We start from the raw sequence: 27,979 nt of genomic DNA, 5'->3' as shown, positions 1-27,979 counted from the left end.
CCAATTAAAAATCCTAACCTTGACCTTCAGAAGATGAGTGGAAACATTCATCCAGACTCGTTATTAGCTGCTCGTTCAGACGCCCTGTCACTTCCATCGAGAAATGACTGTCTAGCTCCCCCTTGCGGCAATTATACTACATCGCAATAGACTGAGGGTTAAACGCTTTCGTCTAGAGAGCATGTTTACATAGAAAATTTGTGGAAAAGCAGCTCAGTGGAATAAAATAAAAAAATAAAAAAAACGCGTTCTGTGTGAACTGTATACAAGTAGGCTATAGCTAGCCTACTTAGTATGGTGCAATATGTACAATTTCTACATTTAAATAGCGCACTTTGCTAAAGTTAATGTGGCCCAAATCTTAACAAACCCGCCCATTTGGAAAATAATCTGTTTTGAGAAAAGTATTTCATTAAACTATTCATCAGAAAGATGTTACAACCCAGCTAATGGGGAACGTTCTCAGAATTTTGGCTAAGCTTCTCTCAAAGTTATGAACAAACAACCTTCCACTAACGTTAATAGAATGTTTGTTCAAAGTTATCTTTTTTTAATAACATTAACGTTCCCATAACCAAGAAACAAAAAAAACGTTTTTTAAACATTCAAAACCCAGACATTTTGAACGTTCAGAGAACACGAAAGCATTAGCATATTTTGTTAGCAGGGAAGTGTGCCTGCTGCTGGGAATTGGATTCGACAATTTACATGTTGGTTCAAAGGCCATTAATATTTATATTGGAAAATGTAGTTTGGAATGCCATTCTAATGATTTTCTGCAGTATTAAGAACTTGACTGAATATTAGATCTGCAGCCTCTGCAAAATGCAATCTGGAGAACAGAAATGGACTGTAGGTGGATTGCATATCGGCCTTTTATCTGCCGTTTCATTCATCTACTATTTATCTCTCCCTTCTGTGTTAGCAAATGAGGAATATGTATTATGTAAACCTCCAGAGCTGCAGTCTGATAATGGCTGCGGTTTGCAGCACTACTCTTCTATATGCCACCCCCATATACAAAATCCTCCAAACATCCAGCGTGTTGTCCAAATGGCAGGTGTTTCTGAGAAGAAGCTAATTTTATTGCTACCAGATCTTTTTCATACCCACCCACAGTTAATTTGCATAAACACAAAGACCATGTCATGATATATTTTCGAACATATTTAAATATAAGCATTGCCACAAAGTAAACAAAGCCAAATATTGAATTAGTTCTTTATTAAATCAACAGAATTACTCAATCCATTGCAAAGTGAGTCCATGGCACACAATTTGGAAACATGGAAGTAGGAACATTGTCATAAAATTGATCTGCAACTCCAAAAGTCTCACAATGATATAAAATGTCACTGCTCACGAAACGGTCTCAAAACGGTCTGTCTTACAAAAGGAATGTACCAATATCGATGCGACAACCACGAAAGCTCTGCTTACAAGCAGTACGACAAAGCACAATAAGGTTGAACCTAGCACATATTAACAGCCATAACGTTGCGTTTTCCGGAAAATATGAAGCGCCCTGTCCCTCTTTAGTTTCACAGAGATACAAAGTGATTGATAAGTTTTGAATCGTTTCGAAAATTCAAGGTAGGAAAGAGTAAAGTGGAAAGCAGGCTGATTTGATGTGCTCGTATTCATCCCCATCGCAACGATCCGACCCTGACTTAGACGTGGCGGAAAAATAACTTGCCACTAGTGCGTTTAATGGAGGAGGTCATTTTACACAATAGCTGGTAGTGCTTCAGTTCACTTCGCATACCATCTCTGCCATATATCCACATACCTTTGCTGTAAATGTCAAATCCACTGTCATTGCAGCATATGTCGTTTTACGACTGTTTAGCTTAGCTTCTGTAAGCCTAACTTCAGTAAAAATGTACAGACCAAACATTGTACTGTGCTTCCTATACAATCCTACCTAGCTGTGGCAACCAGGCTTAGCAAAAAGTGCAATTCCATGTGCGACTGACGGTCAATGCTTTAGGTGAAATGATACTATGATGACACTCACTGGATATAAAGTGACCCTGCAGCTAAATTGTAAGAACAACATGAACATTGCGAGGGCTTTGTCTCAAGCACAGTTCACCAGCAGGTTTTGGCTATGGTTAATCTTGAAGAGGTCTGTAAACATTGATAAATGTACAATAGTGACGGTACATCGGAGTCTCTACTGAAGCAGTGCCAAGAAGGAAAGTGAGAGTAAAGGTACGTATACTAGAGGAAGAGACTGACGCTCTCCACACTCTGTCTTTCCCTTTGCACTCATCTCATACTGTTAATACAATGGAAATTGTTAACCCTTTTTTTCTTCTCCCAGCTCTCTTTCAGCGTCCAGGGGTGAAGATGTAGTCCAGTGCCTGTCTCTCGGCTGCTGCCACGTTTGGATGCCACAGGTCCACCATGAACACGACTCTCGGGCCATCTTCTGCGGAGCCTGAGCACACATACAGTATATGGAATTCATGATGTAAATGGTAAATACTATCATTTTCTTGCCCCGGCAAAACTTTTCAGCATGTTGCGAGTGGTTGCCAGGGTGTTGCTAACGTGTTCGGAGTGGTTTCCTGTAGGCCATTTTATAATCCGTCTATCAAAAATACTTAAAAAGTCGGCATGAAACAAGTTGCGATAGTCTTTTCTTTTTCTATTGTGACATATCCAAGTGAAACGGCTTCTTGAAGAAAAAAACATTTTGGGCGGGACTTGATTTTGTTCATCGGAAATTGATTGGATGGTTTTGGTTTGCTAATGTTGTGATGTCATGTGAGTGACAGGTTGTTCCGGCCTCACGCTAAACATGTCATTAGAGAAGAGAAAGATGACGCTGCAATGTTAAGGGGAAATGACTTTGATTAAAGAATTTGAGGGCACATTAATAACAGGTATTTGGTGTGAATAAAGAGTTATTAACGGGTATTGTTAGGGGTAGGTGTAGGGGAGTGCTTTAGGGACAGGGACAATGTCCCAATAAGGTGCCATCCATTCATGATTTTAATAAATATAATCATATATACTGAATTTATTGTTATTTTTCGCACTGTTTTATAATATACTACAATACACTGAGGTGCAAATAGTATTTGCCACTATTTGCACGGTAATTACAGTAAATAGCCGCTGCCCATTAAAAAAAGAATAATAATAATGTGCACAGATAAATCATTTCTAGTAAACATTGTAGGCTAGCAGGAGAAATAGGTTCCCATGTACCCGTTTGGCATTTTTTTGTAACCTGTTTTTTTGGGACCCTAATGGTGTCTAGTTAAGAATTTCTGATGTCGCCTAGGTCAACTAATGTCCCATGGGGTTCGTTTGGCGGCCATCTTGAAGTCATGCAGATTTTCATATCTCCTGAACCACACAACATACAAAGACAAATTAACCCACTTTTTCATATAATTCTGACACCAGGAATCAAATGGAAAGGTCATTGACATGGTACAACCACTCTTTATTGGTGAAAAATAGGCAAATAACACATTTTAGGCTCATAACGATGTAACTTTTGCCATTTTGTTTTTGCAATAGTTTCCTGCATTAGTCCTGTCATCTACCCATGAATGAGGCATCAAATGTGCGGATTATTGAGGAGATCTGTGCTATATCTTTTATAAGCGATCGGGCGTATGATGTTTGCCAAAGCGGGCGAAAAATTGGGCAAAAAATTCCATAGACTTAAAATTGCAACGGATTTTGGCGAGTCATAGCTCTAAGCGATGATTTCGTAGAAACATATGGGTTACCACATTTGAAGAGGCTGGCAGGCTTTGCAAGAACAAAGTAAGTTTGTAAGTTGTACCCCTGGGGGGCAAGAGCTGCCTAAAGTTGCCCCATAAGCCCGGAACACACCAAACCGACGCCACAGAACTAGCGCTGATGAAAGCTGACTTTGTTGTCGCCTCGCCTGCGTCGGGGGAAAAAGCTGCACTTGAACACACTCATGTTCATGTTAATATTGAAATATTCGCCAAGGAACACTCAGGTAAGATGACGTAACATTAGAACAGCCTTCTATCTGTACTGTTTTGACAGTTTGCTCGCTGTTTTGCTATTATTCTCGTGCACTACGCTGAACAGCCAATCAGAGTTCTCTCTCTCACTGACGGCCCGGCGCTGATTCAACATGTCGAATCGGCCGAAAAAAAGCCAACGAGGACCAAGTTCAGCCAACGGTGAGCAAACTTAGCAAACTTAGTCGGACGACGCACCAAAACTGCCCGACGGCCGACCGACGGCTTGGTGTGTCTCGGGCTTTACACATACTATGATGAAGGGACGGCCCATGAAACAGGGATTACGCATACGTGTTTATCCTACTATGTAACTTGCATAGCAATTTTGTATCAAATATAACTCTGGATCACAGTGTCATAGAGACAGGGGGTGGTCTCTCAGGATCACCATAAAGCCATCAAGCCATGCCCTAGCAACCATTTAGAGCACCCTAGCAGCTAGTTCCACAGACTTCCACTGAAAGAAGTCAAAGGGATATCTTTAGATAGAAGTGTCATAGAAACATGAGAGTGGGCTCATTTGACTCGGGACAGTAAACAGCCAATCACGAATCACCTTCAACACTTACTAGCCATGCCCTAGCAACCATTGTCGAGCATCCTAGCAACCCAAACCCAAAGAGGGATATTTTCATGAAAATATTGGTTTATATCATTCATACTTTATATCATTCAAACCAAGTGGTTGTACCATGTCAATGACCTTTCCATTTGATTCCTGGTGTCGTGGGTTAATTTGTCTTTGTATGTTGTGTGGTTCAGGAGATATGAAAATCAGCATTTTTTGCCCCTAGCGCTGACATGAATTCAAGATGGCCGCCAAACGAACACCATGGGACATTAGTTGACGAGACATATCGAACAGCTCCTCCCTTTTTTTTTTAAATAGCCAATAGCGTTTCGTTTATATCAGCTAGCCAGAGCCATTGAGCTCGGTAAAGCTGCAGTTTCCTTCTAATCTAACCGTTTCTCCTCCTAATCTCCTCCATATCCCTTTAAAATATAGCATTCTGTGCAGAATTTAAATGGGTCCAATACGTTTTGTGGTCTGCGCCGACTGCAGACTTTTGTGGTCTGCATATGATCCGCTCGGTGCTATAGTGTCTCTAAACCGGAGCAGACTGTGTGTGCGCTGTGGTTGTTAATATTAATTGTGTGAACAAGTGACCGATTTTAGCCGCAGTATATTTATAATGTACGGGGCGGGACGCTTCAGATTCTAGAGAGCATTTGATTGGACAGAAAATCAGATGAGAAGCTGAAGTGCAGAGTGATGTCATCAAAATCATTGATCCATATTGTCGGAAGATAGAGTTTTGAATGCTTATATCTTCTAAATATGTGTTTTGGAGCACACTAGCTTATAGATAACAGTAATTATAACACATACTAAAAGCAAAAAAAAACTTCCATTTTGGTTTCATGTGGACTTTAAGTCTGATCTCGTACAAAATTAGCTGCACAGTACACACCTGTCCTCAAAAAACCTGCATGGTTTAGAGAATCATTCATAATTTAGTTATAATATATAATTCATTATATATGGTAAATAAAATATTATTAAGAGAAATAGTGACGCTTGTCTTAATGCAACTAACTGCATACTAGATAATATTGGCCGATATTTGGCATTTTGTAATTATTTGCATCGATACGGTTTTCTGTTTGGCCAAAAAGTGTCATAAGCAGGACTTGTATTTTGACAGAGCTGAGAAACGCAGTGCTTAAATACAGATGCATGGAGCTCCTATTCTCAGCCTTCATTAGTTTACTCTCTGAACATAAAGCTCTCAGATTTCATCAAAAAGTTCTTCAATTGTGTTCTGAAAATGAACAAAAGTCTTACAGGTTTGGAACGACATGAGGGTGAGTAATTACGGAAGTAATGACAGTAATGGCATGAGGGTGAGTAATTAATGACGTAATTTTCATTTTTGGGTGAACTATCCCTTTAACAGTTCCATCTAATAAATGAAAAGCAAATACTTCAATACTTTTTCATATACTGTCAGCATTCAGCAAATACGCATTTTAAACAAGTCTTTGAGTATCTAATAAACATTTAATGCCCAGAACCTGGCAACCTGCGACATATCCAGCTGTTAGATCTAGTGTGCATAGCCTGTATAAAAACATGTGTATTGTGTGAATTGGATGCAGACAGGAGAGTTCAGCTATCACTGACATATTCACTGTGTACTGTAAAATTTGTGTTAGCTGTAAAAATATGATTCTAGTATGCAAAAACTAGATTACTAAGTGCACTGTTGGTTACAGTATTTACTTAAAATACTAAAATAGGATTATTATTTATTGTAGATTATTAGAGACTACATAATAAATTCCTCTTTAAAGTATAAATATGTTACATGTTAATTTTTAACAGGTTTCATATAGTTTTTCAAACGTATTCATTTTCAAATGATTTATTTCTAATTGCACCACAATCTATTATACTTATTCCACACACTGTTTCTGTTTCTCACCATCATGAAATGCAGTGTGAAGAAAAGAGTCATCGAACAGCAGGCAGCTTCCCTCAGACCAGCACTGCGGCTCTCCACCAACTACCAACTCACAACCAGAGGGCACCTTCAGTCCTGCACACACACACAGAGGGGAAATGGCTATACCTTAAACAGGCACAGACTGCTGCCGTCACATATAATGCATACATTGCCAGTCAGATGTTTGGAAACATTTGACTAAAGTTGATTTTTCTCGTGATCTTGAAAATGCTTGAAATCAGTTCTGTAGAGAAATATAAACGTATATATTAATTTCTTTGCATAACTAAAAGTTTTTTTAGTAAAACTAAAGCATCCAACAAGTGTCCAGCATTCATGCAAACTCTAATACTTTAATACTGATGAAGTTGGGTTGTGAATCTGAAGAAGATCAAATATGATTTGTTTAAATTTACAACAGAACAAAAAAAAAAAGTTTAGGTTTGGAAATATTAAGATCTTCTGTTCGCCGTGGCTGCATTTATTTGATTACAATACAGTAAAAAACATAATATTGTGAAGTTTTATAATTTTAAGTTGATAAAATGAAATTTATTCCTGTGATGGCATCATTTTTCCAGTCTTCAGTGTCACATGATCCTTCAGAAATCATTCTAAGATGCTGATTTGCTAGTCAAGAAATATTTGTATTATTATCAATATTTCAAACAGCTGTGCGGCTTAATATTTTGTGGAAACCATGATGCATTTTTGTTCTAGATTCTTTGATGAATAGAAAGTTTAAAAGAACATCCTTTATTTGAAATATAAATAGGGGTGAACTCAGGATGATTGGGACACTTTATGTCATTGAGATGATTGGAAAAAGTGTCCCAATCAACCTGAATTCACCCTACATTATAAATGTCTTTACTGTCATTTTTGTGCAATTCACTGCATCCTTGCTGAATAATTGTAGTGTAATTCAATATTATTATAAAAATGTCCATACATCCATCTGTGATACAGTATGTCACAGTATAGATGACTTTACTTTTATTCTAAAATTTCAAAAATGTGTGTACATAGTGTACATAAATTACCATCTCTTACCAAGATGGCAGCGCAGGCGTACGTTGGTTGGGCCGTAGTGTTCAGTGATGGTTGTTCCAGGACTGAGCACTGAGAAGCAGGCGTTTCCAAACACATTATTCGCAATAAAGGTGCGGAGCTGGCCGAGCACCCTCCACGTACGCGGACATCGCCTGGCGTTCAGCACCATCGGAGTTCCCTGGTTCACCAGATAGAAGGTCCACCACTGGCCACGGGGTGTGCTGTTGGCCTTCCAGCCCAGTGGAAGCGAGGAGCCGGTCCGACTGGACGGCAGCCGGTACACGCTCTCGAATTCGGCCAGAAGTGCAGGGAAACTTCTCTCCAGAAGCTCCACGTCATGCTTCTGCGCCTCCCGTGAGAAGAAAGGAGCCGAGGTAAGGTCCGGCAGGAAGAAGACCTCAGGTTTCTGGATGGAGGGCCGGCTGCAGAGCAGATAGCGGCCCTGCTCGCGTACGCCCTTGTGGACGCGGCCCATGCCGGCCCAGGTGTAGCGCTTGGCGTACTCCTGCAGGCTGTGGTAGAGCCGCTGGTTCAGGCCCTCGCCAGGCTTGGAGCAACGGAAACAGTCGGTTGACTGGCAGTAGGCGAAGCCGTTGAGTTCTTCCTCGCTGACACCGCTTCCTCCGACCTGACGGAGTTTCAACGAGCCTCCACGGGCCGAGAGATCCGAGGCAAGAACTCCACCAGGTAGGGCTCCGCCACGTCGCTCTGGGCTGAAACCGCCACGGAGCGAAGGGACGGCGTGCTCGCATCCCACGCGGTAGCAGTACCAGATAAAAAGAAAGGCAAGACAAAGAGCAGTGCCTAGAGCACTGGTCTCACACTCTCGCACCGACTGCATGCCACCTGCCACCCATTCCCTCATCCGCTCTAAAGACCACTCCATCCCTGCATACGAACATAGATTCACACTCCAACTCAAACACACACTCTTAGACGTACATAGATATGATTTCGAGTACTCGTATCTGTTGGGTTCGGTTTGATTTGGTGTTTTAGTAAAGTGACGCTGCCTCGTGTTTTTGCTTCATTTTCGAGGAGCTTTTTGTCTAATTGGATCACGTTCCAATCGCTTTGGTTAACTCAAGCGAGCTTTTCTCATCCGTTTCAATGCATTCGGAAATGTTGCTAGTGTGAGGTATTTCAGCTGCTCCTCGCCTCCTGATCCCAGCCAACAGAGACACAGTGCACCGGAGGGCACCTGGAAAAGAGAGGGAAAAAAAGGAGATATAAGGACATTTTGTGATAAAGTGCAGCAGAATGTCACTATGCAGACATTGCCGATGAGGCAAACTGCATCACACCTGCCTTGACAGGCCGGTTTGACCACATGATCATTTTTATATACCCACCCACACACCCACACACACCCACACATCCCCCCCCCCCCCACCCACCCACCCACCCACACACTCACGCACAGACCGACGAGCAGCTTGATAGAGACCGCAGCACACACAGACGGGCATGACATTTCAAATTCAGTCTTTGCAACACCTCCGCACTGCACTTTTTAAAATCATGAGTCATGAGAGAATTCCAAGGTATACTGCAATACAGTCAACACAAACCTGAAGGAACAAATTTAACCATAGAGCCTAATTGGCTGACACGAAGAGAACAGGGAATTGTTGCATTAGGACCCTTCAGATAGAATGCAATGCATCCTGACAGGCTAGTAGAGATGAAAGACAAAAACAAACCCGGCGTCTGTCAACACAGACAGATTGAGAGAGAGTAACAGCAGGGGAATGCGTACAATAAAACAGCACAAAGAAAAAGAAACCCCAGCTACCTAATTCAACATTTAAATCAAGAGATTCAGCATGCAATAATACGATCAAAACGAGTCAATGCGCAAATGACGCCCATTCAAATGGATATTTACCGAGAACTGCGCGGCACTTCTCGTCTGTCAGATTTTCAGCGACTGTTCCGCCCGGCAATGCCAGATATCCCTGCCTCTACACTTCCCTCTCAGACACCCCCCTGTCGCTGTTTCATTGCAGTCTCTGGTCCTGCCCTTATGTCCGTAAAGCGCTGTCAGACGACGTTCATAACGCCAGAGACAACCGGGCAGAAAACAACATGACAGACGCCCGACGTCTCATCATTGAATCTGGGCGTTTAGAAGACGCATACTGACTGACTGGCTACTGAAACCATAACAAATGCTTCATTATAATATTAATATCGATACTGCCTATAATAGCACCATTAACATGGATAATATATCATTTTATTGTAGGCCAAATAATAATTTTAAATTAGCTATTAAAATCAAGCTTTCCCTTACTATGCATGCAGGTTGTAAACCGCATAAAGAGGGGTGTAACTGTCAGTAGTGGTGAGGATTTTGAATCATCCCAGTAATTCGAATCTTTTCTATCCGTTCACCAAAATAAATTTTATTACATAAAATGTAAAAATGAATTTATTGTCATGTTCAGTGAGCCTCTCTGCGGGTTATATCGTTAACCGGTAGGTGGCGACAAGCCAGTGATTTTGTGCTCGAGCAAATCTTTCACACAAATGATTCGTTACCTTTAAAACAATGACTCGTCCATGGTTGAAACAATTTGTATTATCCTTCATTAAAATGTGCGTATACCAATAAGAGAAAGAGTGTTTAAGCATTTAAAACGGTTTCCCTATAAATTACAAAAACAATATTGATTTCTCTTTCATTTCAACAGTAGCCTAATCAAGAGAACACTAAATTAGGCGAAATAAATTATGAATTAAAATAATCAGTCATTCACACAATCAGAATTCTTCAGTCTCCCTTCTCTCCTTGTTAATTCAATAGGCTACGCAAAGGTGTCAAGGTGAAAAGGTTTTGCGTTAGTCAAAAAAACACAATAATGAATGAACAGATTTGAAAAAGATTCAGAAGATTTCAACGATTTGTTCATTTAAAATATTAATTCATTTTTTAATTATTCAAGGATATAAAGTCCAACAACAACTAATTCAACTTGAAATATCACGGATAATTATGAAATCCCGCTTCTGCCACATTCCAGTGCGTGTTATAAGCATTAGTAGCTGTTACAAGTGACACAACAGCCTACAATTCCCATGGTGCATTGTATGCCAAGCCGACAACTTCCTATGACGTCATGCTGGTGAGACCAGTTTCCCCATGGAATCGCAACAAATGTAACGCTTTGTGGTTTGTTTATAAATATCTTGATAGTAGGCTATGTTGCATATGGTCTTCGATTAGTTTTTTTGTTGTTGCTCTTAATCTTATTGGTTTCAATGTCATCTCAGTATGCTACAGTTTGTCAGAAGTCTGCTTTACATTGTTTGAGTCTGTAAGTAGCCTATAGGAATATCCTGTTCAAAATGGTTTGCAGTCGCATAAATTAAACCTGTCATTTTTCAGAATACACAGCCTGTGACAAATTTGAAACTTGCCTTGAGGTGACACAGGAGATGAACCGTTTCCTTATGTGCCGTGGGTTTGCGTCAGTGGGTGGGCGAATCTTCAAAGATAGATTTCATTAAGGCCCTCCCCTTTCCCCCAACCCTCATATGAGAGACCGCACAAAAATACTACAAAGCCTAGGCTACTTGAAAAAGTTTACGAGTCATATGCAGGTTTAGTTGAAGTTACACTTATCTATAAATACAATTTTGCTTTCTAACAGCTGTCACCATGAAATCACAATGGACAGAGAAGTTTACTGGGGCGAGCGCGAGGGCGGGACAACCTGTCACTCACACGAGATGGCAATAACAAACCAACGATACAGTCAATTCCCTACAAAGTGAGTCCCTACATTTTGTTTTGTTCGAGAAACCATTTCAATCGGATAGCCTATGTCACAATAATGAAGAAAGAGACTATCTCAACATCATAATTTAGCCTCTTGATGAAATACCAAACATTTTGAGAGCCTTAGTTATTAATTAAATATATACTTTAATCACTTTTTTTTTCATGCATGCATTTCTAATTATCTTAAGACTATTTTATGCAATAATAGATTGTCAACATGATAATATGTAGCCTAACAAATTCAAACTCTGATTTATGCCAGCGATTCTTTTTAATTCAAATTTCATTTCACAATAGAATTTTAGTGGAACTTTGAGGCTATGAATTGGCCAATACAATGTTCCAGTTCTGTTATAATCAATGACATTAAATATCTTTTCAATATGTCACTATCTAAAATTGGATAGCACAATGTAACGTCAGAGCTTTTCCCTTGTCCGAATAGCCTATATGCATACTCCCAAAATTCTGTATAGAATACGAAATATCTATGTGCAGGCTATGCGTATCCAGTGGGCACTTCAAGCCCAAAGTATACTTAAATTTTGATGCAAACACTTATCATGTGTAGAGTTGAATGCAGCCTTTCAAAATACTTAGATAGCACGCTCAACATATGTGCACTAGAAAGTTTCATCCTTGTCCAGTGTGTGTGCTATTTCTTTCCAGAAGTTATTACCAATAAAGATTACTCTTAACTGCCCTCACACAAGTGCTTGTATGTGATAAAGTCTGTTGTAGCAGTCTCCTGTAGTTTGTCTGTTTCTGTTTCTGTGTGGTTAGAAATAAATGGCTGCACGTATTCAGTATGATGGTCAAATTTACTTCACTTGCACTGTATATATCCTGACATAAGTGTAAAACTGAAGTATACTTTGGGCACATACTAATGACATCCAATGATAATTGCATACATTAGCGTAAACTGAAGCATAGTTTGGGCTTAACTGTCCGATGAAGCCACATGAAAGGAGTCGTCATATTCATAAATGGAGGCGGGGAACACTGAATAACTTCATATGTCACATGACATGGCCTACATGGAGAAAGTAGTTTCAAACCAGTTCTGGGGAAATGCAAACTCTTTAACTGTTGACATGTTTTCGTTTAGCCGTGACTAAATTCACAAAAGCATGGTCTCTTTTGTCACTGGAAAAAAATATTGTTGGTTAAAGTAAGTAACTTAAAAAAATAAGTTACCTGGTTGCCTTAATTTTGAGTTCATTGAAATTAAAACTTAATCGTTAATACAATGAAGACTGGTTTAATCAACAGAAACTCAAAATATGATGTTATCTGAACCACATTAATGATTGATTTGACAAAAGAAAAAAAGTTGTGATAAGTCATGAAAATATTTTTTTTTTCAGTTATTGAAAGACATTTTACAATATGAATGATTTTTGATTCAACATACAGTTTGTTTGCCTTACACTGTAAAAACAAAAAGTGCACCATGTAACATCTGATTTGAAGGATACATTAAAGTTAATGTTTTACCACAAAATTACTAAATCAAGCTGACTACATAAGATTACACCAAAAAAAAAAAAGTTTAGTTGGTGTATCTAATGTAATCCGGCTGGCATTTTTTAGGTAGCCTAAATTTTTTTAACAGAATCAAACTAAATAATAAAACTATTAGTGTTAGGAGTAATGTTAGGAATAAATGGCTGAAGTAACTCACTTTTCACGTGGCAGGAATATATCATCCCTCTGAGACCCAACATGTATGGTGAGATAAAAAAAAGAAAAAAAAAAGTTGTAGCCTAAATGTAAACTCAAACCCCAGGTGGTCGTCGTCCAGCAGTGACGTCCAGCCCTTTGTTCCAGTGGGATTCTGTCTCTGTATGAGTAAAGTCTGCCAAATAGCATTTGGAGAGTGCGAAAACGCTTCTTACAGCAACACTTTCCCCAATCCGCTTTAGACTCGACCTCTACACCTTGACAATGCGCTTAATTAGCCGTTGACAGTGTAAAGAAGGGGAGGGCTAATTGTGTGCGACTGCAGCTGCTGTACGCGAGAAGTTGTTCAGTGATAAAGCAAAGACGCACTGGGTCGGGTTACAATGGCCAGACGAAAAGAAAAAGTTTGTTTGTTTGTGAGTATTCCGCTTATATGTATTATTGTAATTATTATTATTTGCGTGGCTCACTTTAACGACGAGTGCGCTGAGGGACTCTACAAAACAGCAGCAGTGGCAGCGGACTCGGAAACCTGTTCAAAGATCGGGCGGTGAGTGATGGTATACACGGTGCCTTACTGCAGTCTGTAGCCTATACATCATTATTTGCCCTCTGAAACATAAATAGTGTGCTTTCGGATGATTGCTTTAAATGTTTTAGAAAATACTTTAAAATAGCTTTCATTCGAACACGCATAATGATGTGGAAACACGTTTTCCTGGAAAATGACAACAAGGTTCTTGTAATCCTTGCGTGATGGCTGGGTCAGGTAAATTTGAGGACAAGAGTGGCTAATGAGGTGAGGCGTCCGGTTTGACGTTCACAGAAAGTTGGAAGTTAATCAGAAGTATATTATCAGCCTATAATCCTCTTGACACCAATCTCTGGCTTCATTTCACTAAAGGACACATTCCTTGACAACAACTGATCATTTAGCCCTATATATAGCGCAAAAATCATCAGTATACGATTACTTCAACAATATTGTAGATATAAGTTTGTTGCTTGCTATTAATAAAAAGTCAATTGTTTCTGTAGAAGTATAGGGACATGGAAACCGTTTGAAAAGTGGGTTTACACAGAAATGGTTTTTGAAAGGTGACAGTCCTGTGGTTAGAAATTAGGCTAATCATTAAAGAAGTAATATGGATCATTTCAGTTGCAGGCTAAATAAAAATCATTGGTTATTCCGGCGTATGACGGGTCTCAACGTGCTTTTGATACGCGACTGTCTTATGTAACACTTAGAAGATGTTTATTATGCTTTGTAGGCTACTGTATTTTCTAAGTTACTTCCTTATGCGTGTGTGTGGTTTTTTTTTTTTATTACATTTTTTTTTTTTTTTTTTATCTCTCATCAACAGTTCCTCCACAATTAGCCCAGGGGTTGTTCAACAGTCAAGGAAAGGCAAAAAAAAAATATGTCAAATTGTATTGCATTGCTGCCAAAAGTTAACATGTCAGTTTAACGTTCAAGACAACAGTTTTTAACATAGACTGCCAAATTATTGATTATACTGACATTACTGTTTCACTCATCATATGATTAATTGTGATAGTTTTATTTAAATTTTATTGACTGCGTTATATTTTGACAGCAGCTAAAAAAGGATGGTTTAATTCTAGAACTTTTTGAGCTATGGATTGAAAGCTTTTACCGATGTATGAATTGTGTGTTCGGGGAGATCAGGTATGGTTGTAACACTTTTTGCTTCAGCATATGCAACTCATTGAATGTTTGAGGGAGAGTGCTCAAACTTTTATACAAAAGTACCCACATTTTTTACTACAAAATGCACCCGTTCAAACCTCTGTAGGAATATCACAGCCCTTATGAGTTGATGTCAAATACATGGTGTGCCTTTGTTACAAACTATTCCACCATACCAGGGTTGGTTGTAACACATGCTGAGGTAAGTTATAACAATTAGACAAAAGAAGCAAAAACAACAGCCACTCCATGCAATATTCTTCAAAAACAGGTTTACTGAAACAATCCCCCCCAAAAAAAGACCAATACAAAACAATGCCTCTCTTTCTGTGATCGACCACAGCTTAATGAACCCTCGACTGCAGTGTACCTGTGTAAATAACATGTAAGTCTAACAAAACAACAAATAAAGTGTAAATTAGTGTCTATGTGTGAATATTATGCAGGCTTGGTGGGCCCAGAGACTGCATAGGGCACATTTGATTTTACACACACTTCCTTTTACTTTAAGTTGCCAAATGGCTCCATACAGACAACATAAAAGTTTTCATTGTATGAGGTCTAAGAATCCTCACCACTGGCTTTCAACATTGTTGTCACAACTGATCTCACGCATGAAACCTCATCAGTTCCTTTTTATAAAACACTAGCATGCACACTCATTCTTTTCCCTGTCTAGGCATTCTGTAATTATTATTAAATTATTAAAAATAAACTGTTGTTAGATGTATGTAAGGGTATGGTTGTAACACTTTTGAAACGTGTTACAACCAACCTCACCCCTGTCAGCCAGTGTTTAGCTAGCCGTATTAGCATTATGGTTTGAAATTAGCAGGTTAAAAATGCATCATATTTTGCCTGAGAAACTACAATTTAATGTAATATAAGTTATATGAGTTTATCTGCTTTTTCTTTATAAAATCTGCATGTAGCCTTGACAACCATTAAATAATGAAATGATCATAGGACTCCTAGCTTATCCCTGATTGGTGGAGTTGGTGGTGTTACAACTGTCCCGATGTTACAGCCATGGTCTCCCCCTACAGGTTTGATTCCGAGGTTCAAAATGTCCTCACTGTTAAAAAAATATAGTGAAACCTGCTGAACACGGACAAGTGAGCCGGACCACATAGTTAAAGGCAAGCACACACACACACGTGCGGCCCCATATGCGGAGGGTGAACCTGCAGGGTGGCTAGAAGATGCGCTTCCCCTTTAAAAACACATTTAAATAGATTTTCTTGAAATAGCTTCAAGTTATGTGTCACCGCACAACCTACACATCCCAGCATAAACGCTCCTGATCAAATATGTGTTATTAAAGCGTCTACGTTCACAAGCCACTGTTCATTTGAACAGAAAAGGAAGCATACAAGCGCTCCCTTTATAATCACTAAAAATCTGTCACTCAGTTCATTGCAATCTCACAAACTTCCATTATAGTCAATGAAGCTGACTGCACAATGAATATTTAATTATAATGTCTACACTTTGTTATTTGAGAGGATTTGGTGCGCGTGCAGAACTCCGAATCCACTCGCCACTCAAAATGCCAGTGTTTTTAATCAGTGCTAACTTAAACACCTCTGATTGGCCATCGCATTCAAGAAATACAACAGATATGTTTGTGATTGGCCACACTGCTCAACGCTGCAAAAACACATTGTAAATAGAAACCTTTGACGTTCTCCTGAGCGCAAACAGACACTCACTGGATCGTTTGACAAAAGTTTCGCCAATATGCTATTATTGCGGAGATAACTGATCCTAGACTAGCAGTTTTGAGCAGCTTTCCCTCTAAAAGCAATCAGAAGCAGCAGGCAATTGGTTTGAACCTATGGGTGGCCCTGAACAATTGCTGCTACTACCATGACAAAAAAGTTCTGCGGTTATAACTCGAAAAATACAATCTGAACAGAATCCTGCAGGAGAAGAGGGAGCAATCGAACTCTGGAAAATAACTGTGATGTTAACTATAATTTGCATCCCAAACGCACGATAACATTAAGTTATGTCATCTGACGATCAGGGTGGGTTCTGATTGGCTGTCAATGTTTTTAAAATTCATTAGCTAAAAAATATTAATTTTCAAAGTGATTCCAATGAATTCTTTCCTCTGTGCTGTTTTCATTATAACTGAGGTGTCTGGCGTTCTTTTACATTTAGAATGATTTTTATAACTAGGCCTGTATCTGTATCGTTATTATTGTTATAGTTGGTGCGAAAGGGCCTTGACAGATACGCTGTAAATTTTTTTCAGTTCTTTAATTTTGGAAACGACTAATTTTCTATATTGTTACATAACTATAGCCGCCTTAAAATTTTAGGAAAAGGGCCCTTTGCAGGGGGATCGTCATATTTGGAGGTCCTTTGTATCCCACAGCTCATTTTCAGTCTTTTTTCTCCTAGAGATATACTGCAGTCTGGTGGGTCAGCGGTAGATGGCGCCATTGCTACTTTGCTGTGCACGTCAATCATAAATCCCCAGAGCATGGGCATTGGTGGAGGCTCTATATTTACAATACGGGAACAAAGTGGTGAGATTCATCCTACATACCTTAAATTACTTATTATTTCTGCCGGTATAATGTATATTTTTGTTATTATTTATCAATATCTCTGTTATCTAGGCAAAGTGAGAATAATCAATGCCAGAGAGACTGTCCCAAAAGCTTTTAAAACAGACCTTCTTGCCATGTGCCCAACAGCAACACAGCCAATGGAAGGTGAGAGTTTGTTAAGATGGATGAACTTTTGTTTCTTGCAACCACACAAAGTATTGTTTCTATCACACATTATTCACCTTTAAATATGCTGATAGTGTAAATAAAGTGTTTCCTTCATAATTTTTTTTTTTTTTAAATAAGATAGACTTAAGCCGCTTTTCCACCGAAATTACCCGGAACAATTTGTCCCAGGAACTTTTTTCCCAGGAACCTTTTTTGCCCCAGACCGGTTGCTTTCTGCGTTTACACCGCGGTCTAAAGTACCGGGAAGGTAAACTGCGCGCAACTGCTCCTCCCAGTCTGCGACGGACAGTAATCAGTTTTGAGCGCCACATTTATAAGTATGAAGGAGATTCAAACTGTGCTGCAGTTATTGGTTTACTAACGAGGTAGGCTAATTAACATAACAAAATAGACGAGCACTGATACTAAAGCGTGTTCAGAAAGCTCGTGTGCGTATAAAATTAGACAAGGTACGTTGTGAGATGACTGGGACGAACGCGCAAAAATTTCCTTTTGCGCAAATACTCTTAAAAAAAGCCTGAACCCCGTCTATCAATCATAAATAGTGACAGTCTTGTAAATAGTTGTTTGTTACCAACCTCAATGCGCTATTTCAATCCTGTTATAGTAAATTTGTAACATGGTTTGCCTTGCAATAGATGACAATGTGTAAACATAATGACTTAATATTAAAAGCTGTGGCAGAAAAGAGACGAGCACTGATAAAGCGTGTTCAGAGCTCGTAATGCTAACGTTAGATATAAAATTGTATGTTATCAGCTATTGCGGACATTGGCCGTGAGATGGCTGTGACGAACGCGCAGAAAGTTTCCTCTTCCACAAGTACCCAAATAATAAAGCCTGAAACTCGTCGCCAGTCCCCCAGTTTTTTTTTATTAAATTCCATATTTGCAGACAGACAACTTTACTGCATGAAGCCACTTTTTAAAAGGGAGGTTAAAAATAAAGAAAATGCTGCGTGGAGTCATCCAACCAAAATGCGGCGTGAACACAACCAATCAGCTTGTGCAGCGCACAAGTCCCACCCCTGAAAGTTCCTGAACTTTGAAAAAGTACTACCTCGTGAGCAGGGACTATCGGAGGGGGAAATATTTACCCGGAACTTCATTTAGACCCTGGTTCCTGCGGTGTAAACACATCGAGTACCAGCCCAAAGTTCCTAGTTCCTGGGGAAAGTTCCTGCGGTGGAAACGCGGCTGATAAATATGTACAATCCCCCTTGGGGAAGATGCAATGCATTTCTTTCTTTACTTACAGACAGTTATGCTTTACGCAGGGAGTAGCCGTCTAATTTTTCATAGCTACATATACTCGTAGTGCACTGAGCACTTTAAGCACATATGATAGCTATAGTTTCTCTCTCTATAGGGACTCACTGGATCGGTGTCCCGGGTGAAATACGTGGCTATGAGCGAGCTCATAAACTGTATGGACGTCTGCCGTGGGCCAGTTTATTTCAGCCCACTATCAAGATGGCTAGAGAGGGCGTCCGCATACCCTATGTGCTCTCTCGATTTTTGCCACTTCTTTTAAACGAGAAGCCAGACTCACCACTACGGTAACACATGTACTCCCATTCAGAATGAATCCAGACTCATAATGTTCCCTTTTACACCAAGAGTTAAAATGAAATTTAAGACCGAAAAATTCACTTGAATGTGTGTGTGTGTGTTTAATAGCCAGTTATTCCAGAATGAACAAGGTGAGCAATTGAAAGAGGGAGACATAGTGAAATTTGAGAAACTAGCAGATACACTTGAGATCATCGCAGAACATGGGGCGGATGCTTTATACACTGGAGACGTCGCCAAACACCTTGTCAGTGATATACAAGCTGCAGGTAATTCACAATTTCACTCTTTACAATTCTGATTTGTATAAATATACAGGAATCAGTTTATTTACTGTGTATTTCAGGTGCAACAATTACTCTGGAGGACCTGAGTTTGTTCAAGGTGTCTGAATCAGAAGCCTGGGAGGTGGATCTAGGAGAGTATGACATGTACTTTCCTCCACCGCCAGCAGGCGGAGCTATACTTAGCTTCATACTCAACACCATGCTAGGTGGGACAACTTATTAACCTGTAATGTCCTTTATTAGTTGTACTTGCTACGACCATAGACATAATAAATACATAGACGCGCTATTGGCCGCTTTGGAACGTTGCTGCGAAACGTCAACGCGTCCGCCATAAATACTGCGCTGTAAATAAATGCAAGTAAACGGAATTGTCAAAGCTCAGGCTTGTCATGTATTTGGCTTTTTATTCTTGGATAAGAATTGTGAAGACCCCCATACTGAGATATAATTTAAATTTCACATTAAATGAAATAAAGTTTTCTTATTGTGGAAAAAGCATTTTCTGTCTTTAACTCGATTTAGGTTTTCTTGTGCTTAGAATTGACCGCCATTGAGAAAATGAAACAAATAGGCAAATACAAATCACACCGGCAGGCTGCTTTCTGTATTTTTATAGCACTAAAATGATAGATTTTTACAGATAGATACTCCAAATATACAATAACAAAGATAACTGATGGATCCTTTATGGTAATACATATGATATGGTACAACTACAGTGCAATGCAAATAGTAAATATAAGATAAAGTGAGAAGTAATAGTAAATAGTTTAGTGTATAGTCAATAAAATAAACAAACCGTATACAGCAAATAAAACAGTAATGAATAGTATAATTATAATATCATAAGTGCAATAATATAATAATAATTGATAATAGCATATCGTTTATGTATAATACTATAATAATAGCAATAGAATATGAAATATCAATTACAGAATATAGACAATAAAAATAATGTTAAATAGTGACTGGTGAATAGTACAATAATTTAACAGCATAACTAGGCTATAATAGATTGATAATCGCAAGTGATATAATAATAATAATAATAGCAAATACAATGTAGTATCAATTGCTAAATAATATAGACAATAATAAAAATAGTCAATTAAATAGTACCTACCTGAAACGAGTATAAAGTCATAAAAGTCGGTTTTAAGAAAATATAGATGAATATTTACTTATAATAACTTATAACTTATAATAATATAATATAAGCTAAAACTATAATATAAATCATGTCAACTCATGTCTCAACTTTCACAGCTAAGTTAGTTAAGTAGAGACACCGCCAGCTATTTTAGTCTGACTGACTCCGGTGGCCAACTAACGTTACTATTACTAATTATATAATGACCAAATACAACCAGAAACAAATGTTCAGTCTTGTGAAAGGTAATTCCCTGAGACCTGTTTTTTAGTTGTGCCGATTTGTACAGCCCCAAGCAGCACATGAAGCAGGCATTTTTCTCAATTCCCGTTATGAGAGTTATGGGAAGGTTGCCTTCCGCAATATGGTGCATTTGACGTACGATCCAGCGGCGAATAGGGCGTCTATGTATTTATTATGTCTATGGCTACGACAAGCATCACTATTAATGTTGTTCATATGTAAGTTTAATATTTAAAGTACCTTATTAAATTTAGGGGCAGAAATTCTTCCTGAAGCATTTATGCTACAGATATGAGTGACCCAACCATATACACTGCCGTTCAAAAGTTCGGTAATATTTTGCTCACCAAGGCTGCATATATGCTGCTCAATATTTTAAGATTAAGATTTTTTTGGATGAATAGCAAGTTCAAAAGAGCAGTATTTATTTGAAATAGAAACTTTTGTAACAATGTAAATGCATTTACTGTCATTTTTGATCAATTTGATGCATCCTTGTGAAATAAAAAATATTAAGTGCATAAAAAAAAATTACTGACCCCCATACTTTTGGATTGTGGTGGAAAGGGGCCAGAATATCATAAAGACTTGACTTGAGCTCTTTTGACTTCGGCCAACAGGGCTTGACATGAACGTTTTGCTCAACAGCCACTGTGGCTAGTGGTTTTCCAAAGTTGCTAGCCACTGGCCACAATTTTGACTTCGATACCATGGGGAAATACTGACATAATAGATATTTGTATTATTATCTCATAATTTGGCAGCAGGTATATTAGGTTTCAGTCACTTTAAGACCTGACACACAGATCCGTTATACTGTTACACATGCGTTTTCCTTCTCAACTGTTTATGTTCACTTAAAACATAACTGACTGTTTACGTGTAAACTCGCCGAGACTGGCAATTTGACATTACTTTGCTTGTATTTTACTGTTTAGGTGCAATAAGCAGTGAAAAATAACTAAATTTAGAACTGACGGGTGGCTTTATGTGCGCACTTTGGGTGTGAGCACAAAATCTGTGGGAATGAGTAAAATTATGTGCTGTACACACAATCCCACACTGAAATTCAAGTCCTGTAACAGCAACAATATTGCACTGTGGTATCCTTCAAAAGATTAATATATTGTTTCTTCGATCATATTAATGATCTTGTTTCTAAACTGTTAGACTGATTAAGTTCTCTGTGCTCCTCAGGTTTTAATCCAAACTCTTCATCTCTGGTGGGGGACGAGAAGGTCTTAACATTCCAACGTTACGTAGAAACCTGTAAATTTGCCAACGGTCTTAAGAAGTTCATGAAAGATCCCAACTTTGCCTCTCAAACGGTAGGCTCTGTAGGAGGAACTCGTTTGTTTTACATATTAAACTTCTGTGTAAGCGTTATAGGCATGATACCATTGGTCAGGCTCTGCTTTAGTAACTCAGCAGAAACATTACAGTCATTACACTCTCTAGAGGCACTGGTGTAATCTGCGATAATGACTTAAGTGCTGTGTTCTGGGTGATCATTACTGCAGGCAGTAGAGTACAGCACAGCAACACTGCCATTATTGCTGGCAACCCACTGGTTGGCACACATAAAGTCATGCATTAGTTCATCATCCTCGACGTTCTGTGTGGCTTGAATAGGAGGCAGTTGAGATCATTCAGAAGCATTTTGCGGACAAAGTGAGAGCAAAAATCAGTCCTGACCGCACTCATGATGCCAGCTACTACAACGTCACTCCATACCTGGACTCGCATGGCACCACTCATGTGTCCGTGCTCGCTGAGGATGGGATGGCGGTATCTGTGACCAGCACCATCAACCACATGTACACTGAAGTATCATTCTCACCTTTTATACAAGCTCTAGAGCACAATGAGATAATATTGTCATTATATTATTACTTCATTAATAAATGCAATGCTTTACTGGAGTAAATTTGTACTTTAGAAAGTGTCAAAACTGACTAACTGTTCTTGTTTCTCAGATTTGGATCCAGAATTTTCTCCTCCAAAACAGGCATCCTGCTCAATAATGAACTTGCAGACTTCTGTGGCAAAACAGAGCAGATTCATGCTGGTTAGTAAACTTTCACAGATGGCTGATTTCTGACATATCCAGCTCCCAAAATTAATGGAATATTTCAGCATTGGTAAACATTCTATCTGCATTTGCAGTTGCATTAGGAGGACACTTACAAGTGGATACACACTGTTTTTTAGGGATGCACAATATATCGGTACCAAATTGGTTAACAACCAATATTACACTTTCTTTTTTCTTTTTTTTGTATCAGACGATATTGGATATTTAATTGTGCATGCTATTTTCCTGTATTTTTACATTTAGAAAAATTGTGAAAAATTATATTTTCACTCAGAAAATGCTTGTAAATGTAACCAATGGCTTGCATTAAATGGGAATTTTTGAAGTAGAAAGACTGAAATAGTTAGTTTGTTTTATTTACACCTTCGAAAAATCTTTTTTACAGTGTTTTTTACTCTGAATAATAGTTAATGTAATCTTAAGCAAATCTCAAAATTCATATACATTCTTAATCTGTACATTTTACTGTTGCGACGCCTACGTTTGCTTGCAATATTTAAATGATTGGTGTCAGTTTTAGTGTGTTATTTTTAATTTAGACAAAACAGTACAGAATTGTAATCTCTGACATTTATCGCTTATCAGACATAATATAAACATAATTATAAGCTTTTCAGTCTCATCCATAATTAAAAAATATATATATATATAGCCCAAACGACTTAAATATTATACATTTAGGTAACCTAAAGCATTCTTCATGTGATAACATCTAATTAGTTTTATTCAAAATGTCATTTAATCAGACTAAATCAAATTAGGTTGCACCAACACAAGTCATTTTTATAGCTTAGACCAAGTAAAAATAGATCTCTGCACTTTTTTTTGGTGTAGAGCAGTATCCCAACATCAAAAATGTTGATTTAGACCGCTTCACAGCTCAAATAATACATGGATTAGAAAATACAAATGCTGTCGATAAAGTTTAACTTGTAGAATATTTTTGTGGTATAAGTATCTGTTCTGTGTGTCTCTATGTGAAGGTGAGCAGCCGCCTTCCTCCATGTCTCCAGTGATCCTTTACTCCCGATCTCAGAAACACATCATGGTCATAGGAGCCTCAGGGGGCAGTATGATCACCACCGGGGTGGCGCTGGTGAGTTTAATCTGCACTTTAGGGCCAGATTTTCTGAACAGGGCAAATTAGCATGATCCCATAGAAGAGCCGATGGAGTGGAAAGTTCTGTGGGTGATCTGACAATGTGCATTAGCACCCCTTTATAGCTGGGGGGTGGAGAAATATAAAACTACTCATTTACAAATGTTGATTATATATAAAAACAATACAGTTTATTGCAAAATATGTAAGTATATACAAACATTTAAGTATTTTGAAAGCATAGAGAGATTGACTAAATTATTTGATATATATAGGATTGAATTATTTGCTGTGCTTCATGGAAGTGGATGGAGCTAAAGAGCTATTTTGGAGCGTATTGACACTATGGAGTTTTTACTTCCAGAACCTGACTGTTGATAATTGGATCGAAAACAAGCAGAGGCGATGATAAGCAGGTGTGGGTAATCGAACACAGCAAATTAAAAATAACTTTGCAAGCTATATGTTCGGATAGCATCTTCCTACTGCAAAAATCTAACCTTTCATTGAAGTAAAAGAATTGAAAGTGGGGAGGAAATCACATTATGAAATAAATGTTTTTTCTCCAAAACACGTCGGTCACAATTATTGGCACCCCTAGAATTTTTTACGAGTAAAATATCTCTGAAGTATATTCCCATTAATATTTGCCTTTATTTAGCACACCAGGGTGACTAGGAACATGAAATTGTCCAGCTATGACTTCTTGTTTCACAGGAGTTTAAATATGATGAATACACAAAGGCCAAATCCCCTTGCTCATCCATCACAATGAGTAAAACCAAAGAATATAGTTCTGATGTGCAGCAAAAGATTGTTGAGCATCACAAAATAGAAAGTGGCTGTAAAAAAATAGCTAAAGAATTGAAAATCCCCATTTTGACCATCAGGGCAATAATTAAGAAGTTATAATCAACTAAAGATGTTACGAATCTGCCAGGAAGAGGACGTGTGTCTATATTGTCTTAATGGATGGTGAGGAGGAAAGTTTGAGTGGCTAAAGACTCTCCAATAATCACAGATGGAGAATTGCAGAGATTACTTTAGTCTTGGGGGTCAGAAAGCCTTATCAAACAACCCCTACATCCCCACATGTTGTTTGGGAGAGTTTCAAGAAAAGGGTTTCATATTCAATTGTCAGACACGACTGGATCTTCAAAAGGGACCGGATTCTATGGTCAGATGAAACAAAAAAAAAGGGCTTTTTGGCAGCAAACCCAGCAGATGTGTTTGGTGCAAACAGGGATGAAGAGTCCCCCATGCCTACGGTTAAATATACTGCTGGATCTTATATGTTGTGGGCCTATTTATTTGCTGGAGGTCCTGGACATCTTATTCAGATACATGGTATTATGGATTCTAGCAAATACCAACAGATAAAAAAAAATCAAAACCTGTCTGCCTCTGCTAGAAATCTTATAATGGGCCGTGGTTGGATCTTCCATCAGGACAACGGTCCAAAACGAACATCAAAATCAACACAAAAATGGGTCACTGAGCACAAAATGAAGCTTCTGCCATGACCGAAAATGAGTGGGGTGAACTGAAGAGAAGCACCAACATGAACTTGTGAATCTGAAGGATCTGGAGAGATTCTGTATGGAGGAATGGTCTCTGATCTCTTGTCAGGTGTTCTCCAAACTCATCAGGCATTATAGGAGAAGACTCAGATCTGTTATCTTGGCAAAAGGAGGTTGCAAAAAGTATTTAATAACAGGGTGCCAACAATTATGGCCAGCGTGTTTTGGAGAAAAGCATTTATTTTATAATGTGATTTACCCCCCACTTTCAGTTCTTTTACTTCAATGAAAGGTTAGATTTTTGAATTTTTTTTGAATGAAAGATCAAAAAGATAAACAATGCAGATTTATTTTTTACAGCCATTTTTGATCATATTTACCAGGGGTGCCATTAATTCTGACCACCACTGTAAATGAACGCGAGTGGAGAAAATTCTCTCGCTTCAAACACACATTCTGTTACGTGCCTCCTCCTAACAGCAACTATCACTGTCATGCCAAGCGCAAAATGAGTTAAGACGTGCTGCGTCTACAATCACAAACTGTACATTAGGTACTACATTTGGTTTAAAACTTACTTTGTGACCGTAAAAAAAAAGTTCATTATATATAGTATGAATGTGCGTACTACATCCATCCATGTTGTCACTGTCATGTGACCTACGGCATTAGTTGCGTCGCTTAAACGTCATTCACAACTCCTCCCCCGTGGCCTCACAGGACAGTTAAGTGTCCATCGAATGCGCATTTCAGTACCTTGGTAGAAGTAGTAGCTCTGTTAAGGCGATGAAGGAGAGTTCAAAAAGGTTTCAATAAACAAAAGGGTCTTTTAATGACAAACTCAGGTAATCCACAAAGACGAAGGCAAAGTAACAGCATGTCTACACTCAAACATGAACAACAATCGACAACTGAAGGGTGAAACAGAGCAACTAAATTACACAGTGATAATGAGATGATAACGAACAGGTGTGATAATTAGATGAGTGTCCATGACAACTGATCACTGGTGGGAAACTAAGCCAAAGAATCACATGTGATTGAAAATAGTCAATGACCATGAAAACAGAAACTAACTGAACATAAGTGTGACAAGGTCATCCGGGTACTTTTTGTCTACTGTGAATCCTATGTATTTTTTTGCGCTTTAAACAATGGCGCAAATACCAGTAAATGGACTACTACAAACCTTAGTAAATCATGTTGCATGATTAATTTAAATACTCTCGTTCCATAAATGTTGTGTTTGAAAGGGAAACACCTATAAATGCATGTGCAATAAGGTCAGCCGCAAAAATAACCCTGTCCACACCTTTTCAGCGCTGCGTGTCCTTAGCGAATCCAGACAGTAGTTTTATAACGGCTAAAAAGGGTTTGCGCTGGTGCAAGCTGTCAGTAAATCTGGCCCTTAAACTGAACAAATTTAACGCATTGTGCTTTAGTAATCCAACTCTGACTGAAACCCCTCTGGCTAGACTCTCATGAACTTCTTGTGGTTCGGCAAGACGCTGCAAGATTCCATCGACGCCCCTGTGGTGTTTGTGGACTCCAAAAACGTTCTCAAATTTGAGCCCTTGTTTGACAAGGTAAGTAGAAACCAATGTCCCTGTAGTAAATTGTTTGTAAAGGATCAAGTGTAATTTTCATCTCTTTTCTTCCTCAGATAGTTTTGGAGTCACTTAACAAGATTGGACACGAAGTGAAAGTCCCACCGATGTTTTATAATGTGGTTAATGCAGTATCAAAGGAAAACAACTGCATAGAGGCTGTGTCTGACTCGAGGAAAAATGGAAAAGCTGCAGGGTATTGACCTGGAGTGCAGCTGGAGACTAATTCACACCAGATCTCTCAACTCTGTTGATGCATCTGTGCCGTGTTTGGATGAAGTGCACTGGGCGGATGACAAACTGACAAATAACAGCAAGCACCATCAATATGTGAAGTTTTGACATTTTACTGTGAAAATTATGAATGAAATGTGTTTGTGTGAGTGTGTGTGTGTGTGTGCGTGCGTGTGTGTATATATACACAGTATACAGTATGTTATTTTATCATAGTGTGCAACACTACTATAGGGACACTTTTAAAAAATCACTGTGTACTACAAAACTTGTATAATATGATGTAGAGTTGATTTGTGCCATCTGAAAGGTTAAATATACAATACAATATAAATTAATACTTTTATTCAGCAGATGAATTTAAGTGATCTAAAATAACATTAAAAAAATATATATAACTTTATATTCATCAAATAATTCTGAAAAATATGCACAGCCATTTTCAGCATTAGTAATAAGACATTTTTGAGCATCAAATCAACATATCAGAATGATTTCTGAAGGATCATGTGATACTGAAGACTGGGGGAAAGATGCTGAAAATTTAAATATATTAAATACAAAATAATAATAATAATAATATTTCACAATATTTCTGTTTTTACTGTATATTTGATCAAATAAATGCACCCTTGGTAAGCATAAACATCT

At 38.5% G+C, this 27,979-nt stretch overlaps 2 protein-coding genes across 5 annotated transcripts; one reads left to right on the top strand and one right to left on the bottom strand.

The window, feature by feature from the left end:
• Window positions 1-1,211: 1,211 nt before the first annotated feature.
• asphd2 (aspartate beta-hydroxylase domain containing 2) lies at window positions 1,212-13,301 on the bottom strand. Of its 3 annotated transcripts, none has more exons than XM_084389164.1 (4): window positions 13,057-13,301; window positions 7,583-8,783; window positions 6,509-6,622; window positions 1,212-2,443 (listed from the first exon to the last, which is right to left on the bottom strand). In XM_084389164.1, exons 2-4 carry the CDS (start codon window positions 8,466-8,468, stop codon window positions 2,334-2,336), a joined length of 1,110 nt encoding a protein of 369 aa, XP_084245290.1. In that variant the 5' UTR covers window positions 8,469-8,783; window positions 13,057-13,301; the 3' UTR covers window positions 1,212-2,333. The 3 variants fall into 3 exon arrangements, with proteins under 3 accessions (XP_084245290.1, XP_084245289.1, XP_084245288.1); XM_084389163.1 differs by lacking the exon at window positions 13,057-13,301 and adding an exon at window positions 11,006-11,108; XM_084389162.1 differs by lacking the exon at window positions 13,057-13,301 and adding an exon at window positions 9,471-9,703.
• Window positions 11,166-27,979, top strand: ggt5a (gamma-glutamyltransferase 5a). 2 transcript variants are annotated; one of them, XM_084389161.1, is made up of 12 exons: window positions 11,166-11,358; window positions 17,176-17,303; window positions 17,397-17,492; window positions 18,885-19,074; window positions 19,196-19,356; window positions 19,434-19,580; window positions 21,971-22,101; window positions 22,406-22,590; window positions 22,750-22,841; window positions 23,852-23,964; window positions 26,963-27,073; window positions 27,151-27,654. In XM_084389161.1, exons 1-12 carry the CDS (start codon window positions 11,258-11,260, stop codon window positions 27,295-27,297), a joined length of 1,602 nt encoding a protein of 533 aa, XP_084245287.1. In that variant the 5' UTR covers window positions 11,166-11,257; the 3' UTR covers window positions 27,298-27,654. The 2 variants fall into 2 exon arrangements, with proteins under 2 accessions (XP_084245287.1, XP_084245286.1); XM_084389160.1 differs by lacking the exon at window positions 11,166-11,358 and adding an exon at window positions 13,320-13,605 and having other exon boundaries at window positions 27,151-27,979.

This window comes from Rutilus rutilus (assembly GCF_951802725.1).
Source record: "Rutilus rutilus genome assembly, chromosome: 19".
Classification (NCBI taxonomy): Eukaryota; Metazoa; Chordata; class Actinopteri; order Cypriniformes; family Leuciscidae; genus Rutilus; species Rutilus rutilus.
Note: the sequence above shows the minus strand (reverse complement) of the source record. Positions and strands in the feature narration are given on the sequence as shown.